The sequence below is a fragment of the Octopus bimaculoides genome, chromosome 18 (assembly GCF_046866305.1).
Source record: "Octopus bimaculoides isolate indiv1 chromosome 18, ASM4686630v1, whole genome shotgun sequence".
In the NCBI taxonomy this organism is placed as follows: domain Eukaryota; kingdom Metazoa; phylum Mollusca; class Cephalopoda; order Octopoda; family Octopodidae; genus Octopus; species Octopus bimaculoides.
Window position 1 is genome coordinate 11,087,939 of NC_142945.1, and position 11,401 is coordinate 11,099,339.

Below are 11,401 nucleotides of genomic sequence, written 5' to 3' on the forward strand. Positions count from 1 at the left end.
AATGAAAGAAAAAATATATAAACATCACATCTACAGGCCATTTCAGAGATGTGCCAAGGAATATGACATATACCATATTATTCATCATGGTACTCCCCTCATCAGGATGTTACACAAAGTTCATAAATACATCTAGATACCAGGGCCGGTCAACCGTCAGCGGCGATGTAACATATGCCATGATGAATAATATGGTATATGTCATATTCCTTGGCACATCTCTGAAACGGCCCGTAGATGTGATGGTTATATATTTTTTCTTTCGTTGGTTTTAATATGTCTTTAATACTATATCCTTTCAAGTTAAATTTTTAATTTCATCATACAATATATGATTTTAAATGTACTTAGAAATTATATTTTCTTAAATCCAATCGTTTTTATGTAAATTCAGTCATGTTTTATGCATTGCATTGATATTGTCTATTTATATATATATTTATGTATTTTGGAATTTTATTTCCATTTTATAGAGAATATATGTATTTATATAAGTTTTGGATGCGTGTTTTAATTATGTTCTTCTAGACTTCGTCTGTGTTGCCTCCATAATAATATTTCGTATATATATCTAAATATATACACACACACATATATATGTATATATATATATATATATATATCTACACATATATATATATATATATATATACATGTATATCTACACATATATATATATATATATATATATACATGTTTCTACATATATACATACATACACATATGTATATATACACGTATATATATACATATATATATATAATGAGCTGGTGGGAAATTTTCATGATAGAAGAATATCAAGGAACTGATAGTTGCTTTCATATAATATTACTGAAAGAATTATCTTGAGTTGGTTTGACAAAAGCGTCCAAGAGACCAAAGCTATTATCTCCTTATACAGTAACAGAAACCCTGCTAGGGAAATTATAACTCAAACATGATAGCTAAGAATGGATACAGTTTTATTATCCAAGCACAAAGTTCAAAAAAAAAAAAAAAAAAAATCAAAGCCTAAAACAAAAAAAAGTGGTGTAAGGTGGAATGTGGTTAAGAACAAATACCAGTGGTTGGGTAAAATCAAAACAAAACAAAAAAAAAAATGAGAAAGGAACAATAGAAAAATAAAAAAATACAAACAAAAGGGGGGGAAGATAAAAACTAGAAGATAACTAAGTTTTTAATGGTAGCTAAAAAAATGTAACAAAAATAAAAATAAAATCCAAAGATTTTTTTAGGGAGAAATTCAGTTAAGAGAGTAAAAAAAGTTATTTTGCAGCATAGCTGTGGTAGAACAGTCTGGAAGAAGTGTTGTTAGATGTAGGGTGACAAGTGCTATTGGTTAGGTGCCACTCACAGTCGCTACATCAATACACTAGAGAAAGGCAAGCTAACAGGACTGATCAAATGCATTTTTCATTGTAAAAATTTTGTATTATAGGGAACAAAAAAAAAAAAAAATTTCAAAAACATATTTCATCTTATTTACATATGTATTTAAAAGTTTGCCATGATGTTGTTATTATTTTTTAATTTAAAAAATTTATTTTCATTTTACATTCAAATGTTCAGATTTTAATGTGTTTTTTTTTTGTTCTTTTTTTTTCCAACCAAGACATTCTTTCAATAGCAGAAGCTTAGCAAATTAACTTATATCTTTCATTGCTTTTTTTTTTTTCAAATTTTTAATTACAAAATAGGTAGGGGATGGGAGAAGAAAAAAAAACTAAAAAAAAAAAAAAAAGGAAGGATGTTTAACTTAAGATCTTGGGAAATGTCTCATTTCCATTTTTCCACGAGCACCACCTTTTGATTTTGGTCCTTTGTAATCTTGGGAATCATAGCGTGGGCCTCTGCCATGTCCAATATGTGGCCCTGAGTAATTATCACCAGGATAGGGAGGCGGAGGCTGCTAAAAAAAAAAGAACAAAAAAAAAGTTAATTTTCTTGAAACTGATTTCACACGCAAAGATCAACATGTATGATGCTTACAAATTGGAAGTAGATTTATTCACAGATATAAGATAATTAAGTGGATTTATTTATTCATATATATAGTTATAAGATAATTAAAATGAAGTTAGAAACAAAATTGTGTTAGTCAATGGATCGCACAAACGAAACTAAATAAACACCTACTGGCATAGACTAAATTTGTAGACTGGCACCCATGCCAACGTCTCTTCATTCAACACTAAACTCGGCTTGCGAAGACCTGTTGGGGCAAGCGAAAGCAAAATCGTGATGGCACCTGTACCAGTAGATCACTAAGAGCACCGTCCGAGCGTGATTGTTGCCAGAGCACCAGCTGTCTGGCTTCCGTGCCAGGGGCACGTAAATAGCACCATTTGAGTGTGATCAATTACCAACATCGCCCTCCTGGCACGTGAAAAGACATTCGAGCGAATTTGTTGGCAGTGCCGCTGGACTGGCTCCTGTGCAGGTGGCACGTAAAATACACCATTTCAAGCATGACTGTTGCCAGTACCTCCTGACTGGCCTTCGTGCCGGTGGCACATAAAAGCACCCACTTCATGCCAGCAAGGAAAAGTAAATGTAAAGGCGAATAAATGATGAGTGTATAGGTGAATGTGTGTATATGTAAGTTGGGCAGACAACAGTTATGTAGCCATACAGCATGAGCCAATACAAAGAAATTGACACATGTGGAGCTGTCAGGTGTATGTACATAACATATGGAAATATGTGGCTTAGTGGTTAGGGTGTTGGACTGATGAATGTAAGACTGTGATTTCAATTCCTGGACCAGGCAACGTGTTGTGTTCTTGAGCAAAACACTTCATTTCACGTTGCTCCAGTCCACTTAGAGGGTAAAAATGAGTAAACTTGCGATGGATCAGCATCCCATCCAGGCGGGGACTATATATGCCATGGAAACCGGGAAACTGGCCCTTATGAGTCAGCATGACCCAAGAAGGTAACCTTTTTTTTTATGTAACATATCATCATCATCATCATCATTTAACATCTGTTTTCCATGCTAGCATAGGCTGAATGGTTTGGCAGAAGCTGACAAGGCAGGGAGCCATACCAGTCTCCTCTGTGTTTTGGCATGGTTTCTACAGCTGGATGCCCTTAACAGTAATTCTACACATATTTACCAAAACAATATTAGGAAAAAAAGAGGAGGTAAAATAATGATATTTTAAAATACACATTATTCAAGAAACTTTAGTGCTGTGCAAATATTGCAAAACATCAAAAATCTGCAGGAAATTCTACAAAATATTTACTATGTGAGAGAGAGAGAGAGCGAGTAAGTGGGGGTGGGGCAGTAAATGCTGGTAGAAACACCTTAAGATAGCTACATTGCTATAACTATTTTGCTTAAGGAAATATGTTGACTCCAAAAATAATAATGAATTAAGATATTTACGTATGGCTGGATTCATATTGTAAATGAAAACTAAGTGCCTATGACCAAGCAGAATATCTTTGGTAAAACAGGATGAGTTGGTAAAACTAAAAGGTACAAGTAAAGTCGACAACTAAGGCGGGGTTGTCTGTGTAATATTGTCTTACTTGCACAATTTCAGAACAGCTATAAAATATAACTGTAAATAAACGAAACTAATCAAAGAATTTTTCAGTAATGCGGATCCAATAAATTAGTATAAAATCTGCGACCATCATAACGTTGACATACATGGTGTCTAGCAGACATTGGCCTGTTCTGAAGGCGATTTGAAGGCAGACTGAGTTTTCTGGCAGCCGGCTTGCGTGGATTGCTGCTGGGAGTGTGCACAGCGCAGACTTTGATAAATGCAGCCATGAACAAGACCAATCCTATACACATTAACATTACAGCCCACCAGTGAACCTGAAATTAAACATTTGAAAAATTGATTTAAAAATTGTACAAAACCAAAATTTGAGAATTCATAGAACAAAACTTTCACAAGATTATAACACTGAAAACAAAAACAAAATAATTATTAAATTTGTAATATATATGCAACGCAACAGATAATTTTATTTTATATACATGGGTTGGACAAAATAATGGAAGCATCATAGCATCATAACTTTGAAATATCTATGAAACAGTCAAAAGCTTGTTTATTTTAATGTTTTTTGACTTATTATAGTGTTTCTTAATATGTTTTGATAAAACTGCTGTTTCTTCTCAGGTATCATCAGGAAAAGGTAATTAAAATGACAGATCTATCGGACTTTCAAACAGGTTAAATTGTTGGTGCTGATACAGCAGGCACTAGCATAATGAAAACAACCGAAATGTTTGGTGTATCAAGAAGTGGAGACTGTTTTAGCTGAAGAATGGATAAAAATTCCTTTGGAAACAATTCAAACTTTGTACGAGTCCATACTTCATAGAATTCAACCTACCCCATATTAAAATAAATTTGTTTGAAATTTTAAGGTGTTTCTATTATTTTGTCCAACTCCTGTATTTGTCATTTTATACACACACACAGTTTGACTTGGTTCCATATCAAAGTTCTCAGGGTATAAAAAAGAAACTTCAAGTAACGTGGAGCTGAGTAAAACTGTTAAATACTTGTAACTTCAACACTAAATGTGTTAAGTGCTACTTTCTTTCATTTGCTTACGTGTGTGTGTGTGTGTGTGTGTGTGTGTGTGTGTGAGTGTGTATGCACATATATACTTTACATAAAGCAGCTTAAACAAAAAGTAATACATACAATAATCCATTCTCTGATTGTTTGAAGAGTTTCAGGGTTAAATATCAAATTCTTCAAACGAGCCAGGGGTCCTTCCGCATCTACTCGTCGACATCGATGGAAGACATCACAGTAGCCACGGAAGTTATCACATGGAGATCCTGTTAAGAGAAATGACATAACAGATGGAACTAAATGCTCAGAAACAATTACCTTTAATATTTGTAAACCTATATATAACAGACACACAAACAGGTCAAACTTCCCTATTTCTTTGGAGATTGAAAAAATGACGGCCTTAACCCTTTAGCATTCAGATTGCTCTGTTAAATATAGTGATTATTTATTCACATTGTTATGAATACATGATTCACATTCATCATCATCATCATCGTTTAACGTCCGCTTTCCATACTAGCATGGGTTGGACGATTTGACTGAGGACTGGTGAAACCAGATGGTTACACCAGGCTCCAATCTGATTTGGCAGAGTTTCTACAGCTGGATGCCCTTCCTAACGCCAACCACTCTGAGAGTGTAGTGGGTGCTTTTACGTGTCATCCGCACGAAGGCCAGTCAGGCGGTACTGGCAACAGCCACGCTCAAAATGGTGTATTTTATGTGCCACCCACACAAGAGCCAGTCCATGAGCACTATCATTCATTATCTTGCAACTCCAAGAATTTGATTGAGTCATTGTGTATGTTTAAAATGACTTGTTGTAGGACAGATGGGAAAGGCCAGATCTGTCTGGTCCAAACATAACACATAGAATATTTGGGCCAGATTAAATGCTAAAGGATTAAAGTAACGTATGAAACAAACAGAAGTGATTCAATCAGAATATTTACTTACCTGCCGGAAGTTTCAATGGAGCATAGTCAATATTTTGGTTTATTTCTCTAAGTAGATTGTGAAATTGTATATTTTCAGGTCGTTTAACCTTGTCTTTATCTTTAGAGCTAATGCATTCTTTTCCTGTCTTGGCTGAAACACAAGTTACCTGTTGCTTTAATACACTTAAACAAAACATATATGATAACGTTACATCATGATGAAAGTGTGAATATGGAGAGATAGTGAAAACAATGAGATTTGTTTTAAGAAGACAGAAGTCCCATTTTTTTTATATCAACCTGTCTGTCTCTAAGATTATATTAGCACTGATTTCATTCATTATAGTATTTCTATTATCTCAGTCATTTTTATCAAGCTGGCTCCTTTCATAAGTATCACTATGGGTTACCAAGAATACACAATCTTTACTGAAATTGAGAGAAATATTACTATACACTAGTGTTATTCAAATGTCTTGTACAGAACTATGGTTTATCACATCCCTTGGGTACTGTTTGAAGCACCAGTTGCAATAAAAAATATATCTCATCCATTACAGAGGATTACTGTAATTTTATTGCAGTAAAAGTACAGTATCATAAATGAATGATATACTGTGAAATAGATAAATTGTAAACATTATAGAGATCTAAAAATCATTATTTGCATCATCATCATAATTTAACATCTATTTCTACAGCTGGATGCCCTTCCTAATAGCAACCACTCCACGAATATAATGGGTGCATTTACGTGCCACTGGCATGGGTGCCAGATGCGTGACACCAGTATCTCACACAACTATGATTTCACTTGGTTTGATGGGTCTTCTTCCCAAACATGGCATATTGCCAAAATTCTCAGTCATTTGTCATTGCCTCCAAGAGGCCCAACGCTTGAAATGTGCTTTTTATGTATACATATTCTTAATATGTCCAAGCAGATTTGGACACAAAATATGCTAGTTACTGTAATGTATGTCAAAAGAGAGTTTCTTTTTTTTATGACGATAGTGTGTTCAACACACGTGACTCATTGGTGCAGAGGATTCTGGGACACCAGTGCTTCAACATGTCTCATCAGTCAGAAGTAGCCCAAATCATAGAGTCTAGCCAAGTAGCTGGCCTTTGTTTATACTTTTAGTGAACAGATCGTTTGCTGATTAGTGCTTATATATCTGCCAACTGACATGGAATAGTTCTTGGCACTGTGTACAATGCCAAGATTCACCATGCCTAGGCAGGTTCAGACACAAAATAAGCAAAGATCCTCTAAAGATTAAAAAAAAATTAAAATTTGTGAGCAAATTAGAAGAGAAAAACCAATGAAAGAAAAGGAAGACAGTGTGAGGTCTGATCTCTGGATGCTGGACGTCATGGAAAGCAATGATGAGGAATCATCATCATCGTTTAACGTCCGCTTTCCATGCTAGCATTGGTTGGACGATTTGACTGAGGACTGGTGAACCAGATGGCTACACCAGGATCAGTAAGTAATGAATGAGAAGCTGCATTGCAGCAGATTCATCCAACCCATATCAGCCCAGAAAAAGAAAAACAAAAGACAAAAAAAAAACAATGTAAAATTATAATGCAGCTAGTGCTGCTGCTGCTAACTAAATGAATTTATTCGTACATCTCAAGCTAAAACAATAAATTGATAAAAACATGTTCTATGATCGTTTGATACTGATATGGATAATATGAAGGATAATACGTACTACAAGAAACGTAACAGAGTAGTTCACGATCAAAGTTTTCATCATTATGAGGAGGGGTTAGAAAGCATTCCTCCCATTTAATTCTGCGACACACAGATCCAATGCAATGCTGAAAGGAAAAAAAATATATGAAAATAAAGAAACAGCAAAAATCGAACATCTTCAGAGATTAATGTGAATCTGTTTAACCAAAATTTAAGGTGTTTGTCACTAAGTAACCCTGAGCTAACCACCAGCATAAAGGCCTCTGAAAAACGTTGGTATAGAGAAAGGGAACATTGTTCAATTTTCTAGAAATAGTAAACTGAATTCATTTGTTTGTTTTATGTATATTTTGGGATAAAATTATGTAGGCACAGGAGTGACTGTGTGGTAAGTAGCTTGCTTACCAGCCACATGGTTCCGGGTTCAGTCCCACTGCGTGGCATCTTGGGCAAGTGTCTTCTACTATAGCCTCGGGACGACCAAAGCCTTGGTCGAGGGAAGGAGACAGTGGAGAGTGGGAGGGGAAACTTTTTATTCTAAACACACACACTAACTGATAGATGTAGAGGGAGACACAAAAGAGGGAGGAAGAAAGGAGGAAAAGATACTATCTTCTCATTTACTTCCCATAGAGAAAGATCATTTCTCAGAGATGCCTTGCCATATCAAATATTGGTTCATCTGATGAGACATCAGTAGAGTTATTTCTGACTTATGAAATGTTTCAGTGTGTGAAATGTTTTATCATCCATTTGATTAACCCTTTAGCCCTTAAACAAGCCATATCCGGCCACAATATTCTGCTTGCTTTATGTTCACACTGGCCAGATCTGATATCTCACACCTACTCTAGAATGTCATTTTGAACATACACAATCACATCATCGAAATATCAAGGTTATAACATAGTGCAGGATAAATCCAAAAAAATGTGAATAAATAAGCATTACATTTGACAGAATAATTGGAAACCTTAAGGGTTAAAGCTGTGTGTTTCTACAATAAAGTTAAAATGAAAGATAGAACATGTCATTACTTACACCATCGAGGCAAATTTTGCTGTTGTGGTTGCATAGTGTTTCGTTTTTCTTGAAGGTTGGAGTTGGACAAGTCGCACGTTTACCAGTGAGACACAGTTAAAGAAAAGTGAAACTCACAATGGTTTTACAAGAATATCAGAGAAACAATTCAAACAGCAACAAATATAATTTACAAAGATAATATTAATGAAAATAAAGACAAAGGCTACAACTATCTTATGCAGTTGTACATGGATTCAGCATTTTTGCCTGACGTGCTAATGATTCTGCCAGCTCACCTGGGGTTAAATAATATCTGCACAAAAACATCCAGCACTGTAAGAAGAAGCATTTAGACTTGGGTCTGTTATGAGCTCTAGGACTCATAAGGTTGACATAGCATATTCCCATAGCATATACGTAACAGAAATTACAACACTTCCTTCTGAACGGGAACACCAGTTCATCACAAGGTTAACTTTCCAGTTATCATTGACTCATTTACAGCTGAATGGACTAGCGCAGCATGAAATGAAATGCTTTGCTCCAGAAAACAAAATACTGCTTGGTTCAGGAATCGAAAACACAATCTTATGACACTCAAACTACTACTACTAGGCCAAATACTTTCATGATAAAAGTATGGCCAGTACCTAGTTATGTACAGTCTAAACAAAGGCAATCTTTTTATTCAACTTAATGTGTTTGAACACAGGATATTGTGTTATTTACCTTGAGAGGACCTCTCATGGTGCAAAAAAGCATTCATATTTATATCGTTGACAAATAAAAACTGTCTGCTACAGCCTGCCAGAAATGTTATATCATGATTTCGCCCTGCCTGGACTCCTCAGTGGTAGGCATCCTGTAGCAATATCACAGCTGAATCTCCTTGTCAACGATCTATTCAGGCACTGATGTTACAAACAGCCAGTGGGCGTATTAAAAAGATAATTGATAGCAAACAGAAACAATATTAATACCAAAAGGGAATCTTTATATCCAACTTAATAGGGATGTTGTGTTTTTCCAATGTAACAACATGGATGGTTGAGATTGAAATTAACTCCCTTAATAACCTGACTAATAACAGTTTTAGAAAATTGCTTAATATATACTAGTATGAAGCACCAATTTTTTTTCAAAGTTGATTTAAGAGGATGTGAGTGTTTTTTCTTTTTACAAAAGCATTTGCAATGCGATGAAAATGGAACAAAATGGTTATTAATCAATGATCAAGTTAGATTTCAGGCTCAGTTCTCCTGGAAGTTACCACCATCATTATAGAATATAATACTGACCAAAAACTAAACTATAATCACACACAATAAAGGATATTCACAAGAAGAATTGTAAGTGCATCCTTGCTCCTCTTCTTTATGACACAGTTTATCAGATATGAAAGTACACTTGTCCCCATCACAACAAGGACCCGATGTTTCACTGAAATAGAAAAGAAAATAATTATTTTCAGTTGGAAAATACTCAATAGAAACATCATCATCATCATCATCGTTTAACGTCCGTTTTCCATGCTGGCATGGGTTGGACAGTTCGACTGGGGTTTGGGAAGCCAGGAGGCTGCACCAGGCTCCAGTCTGATCTGCCAGTGTTTCTACAGCTGGATGCCCTTCCTAACGCCAACCACTCCAAGTGTAGTGGGTGCTTTTTGCGTGCCACCGGCACAGGGACCAGAGGGGGCTGGCAATGACCACGTTCAGATGGCAATTTTTACATGCCACCGGCACAGGGATCACAACTACAATTTCCATTTGATTTTGGTTTTGATGTTCTTGACTCAATAGGTCTCCTCAAGCATGGCGAATATCTAAAATTTCCATTATTGACGTGGATCGGTTAAAAGAATGAAATGGAACTATTTGATAGCAAAGGCATCATGGAAACTTCCTGAATATACAGAAGCTTCTTTTCTATTATTTTCCCCAGATTAAAACAAGTTTGATATTTTCATTCAGATGAGACTCGCCATGTATTGTATGCCTGCAGCACAATGGTGACACACCCCAATGAGAGTCTTCCCAATTAAGTGCAAGGTCTCCAACTGTTTTGCTACTCTTGACCAACCAGCTTGATATTGTCCATCCAGTGTTCTTTGTCTGCCTCTTGATATAGGTGCAATGGCCCAGTGGTTAGGGCAGCAGACTCGTGGTTTCGATTTCCAGACCGGGCGTTGTGAGTGTTTATTGAGCGAAAACACCTAAAGCCCCACGAGGCTCCGGCAGGGGTGATGGTGAACCCTGCTGTACTCTTCCACCACAACTTTCTCTCACTCTTTCTTCCTGTTTCTGTTGTGCCTGTAATTCAAAGGGTCAGCCTTGTCACACTCTGTGTCATGCTGAATATCCCCGAAAACTACGTTAAGGGTACACGTCTGCGGAGTGCTCAGCCATTTACACGTTAATTTCATGAGCAAGCTGTTCCATTGATCGGATCAACTGGAACCCTCGACGTCGTAAGCGACGGAGTGCCAACAACGATATATTACCCTTCCTTGCATGATAATGTTTTCTAGACTTCTGCTTCTGTGAATATGGCCATAATAGATGAGCTTTTACTTTTCTTACAATGTTCAGGAGTTGTTGTCTTTCACCTATTTGTTGGAGACTGGATAATCATTTAAAATCATATGATATTGCTTTGCAGTATGATTTACTAAGCAGTTCAGAATATTAAAATATTTCTTGTATGAATGTATTTAGAATCATTAAGTTTTGCTGTAAATAATAATTTCTTCCATTGGCACAAAACTATAAATTTGTGAAGATGGCCACAATCAATTCAATGTATCCCCAGAGTGCAACTGGTATTTAGTTTATTGATCCAGAAGAGAAAGGTATTAAGAAATTCCCAATGAATTTAACCCTTTTGATATCAACTCGATTAAGATCACCCATGGTTCAATGATGCAAACTTTGTATCAAAGAGATCTAATTTAAAACTGTTCATCGAAATTTTAAGTTACTTTGTTTTAAACAACAGCTTAATTAATGACAGAGTTATTTCACTAAATTCATTATTTTCAAAATTAGTTGAAATAAAGACACTATTTCATGAGAAATATGGTAAGGAAAAGGGTTACAATTAAGAATGTAGAAAGACAAAGCTAAATATCACAAGGGTTTTTTGGCCATGGCATTTTATCGGTTCTACCATTTCAA

The 11,401-nt window shown here is 35.7% G+C and overlaps 1 protein-coding gene across 2 annotated transcripts in view; it reads right to left on the bottom strand.

Moving 5' to 3' along the window:
- Nucleotides 1–945: 945 nt before the first annotated feature.
- LOC106879111 (disintegrin and metalloproteinase domain-containing protein 10) overlaps nucleotides 946–11,401 on the bottom strand; it is a 62,177-nt gene continuing 51,721 nt past the window's right edge. For both annotated transcript variants that reach the window (XM_014928551.3, XM_014928550.3), the window contains exons 12-18: nucleotides 9,561–9,665; nucleotides 8,244–8,328; nucleotides 7,219–7,327; nucleotides 5,517–5,648; nucleotides 4,683–4,822; nucleotides 3,665–3,838; nucleotides 946–1,909 (exon numbers count right to left, since the gene is read on the bottom strand). In XM_014928551.3, the coding sequence (XP_014784037.1) occupies nucleotides 1,757–1,909; nucleotides 3,665–3,838; nucleotides 4,683–4,822; nucleotides 5,517–5,648; nucleotides 7,219–7,327; nucleotides 8,244–8,328; nucleotides 9,561–9,665 (898 nt within the window). In that variant the 3' untranslated portion in view covers nucleotides 946–1,756. The remainder of the gene's footprint in view (nucleotides 1,910–3,664; nucleotides 3,839–4,682; nucleotides 4,823–5,516; nucleotides 5,649–7,218; nucleotides 7,328–8,243; nucleotides 8,329–9,560; nucleotides 9,666–11,401) is intronic.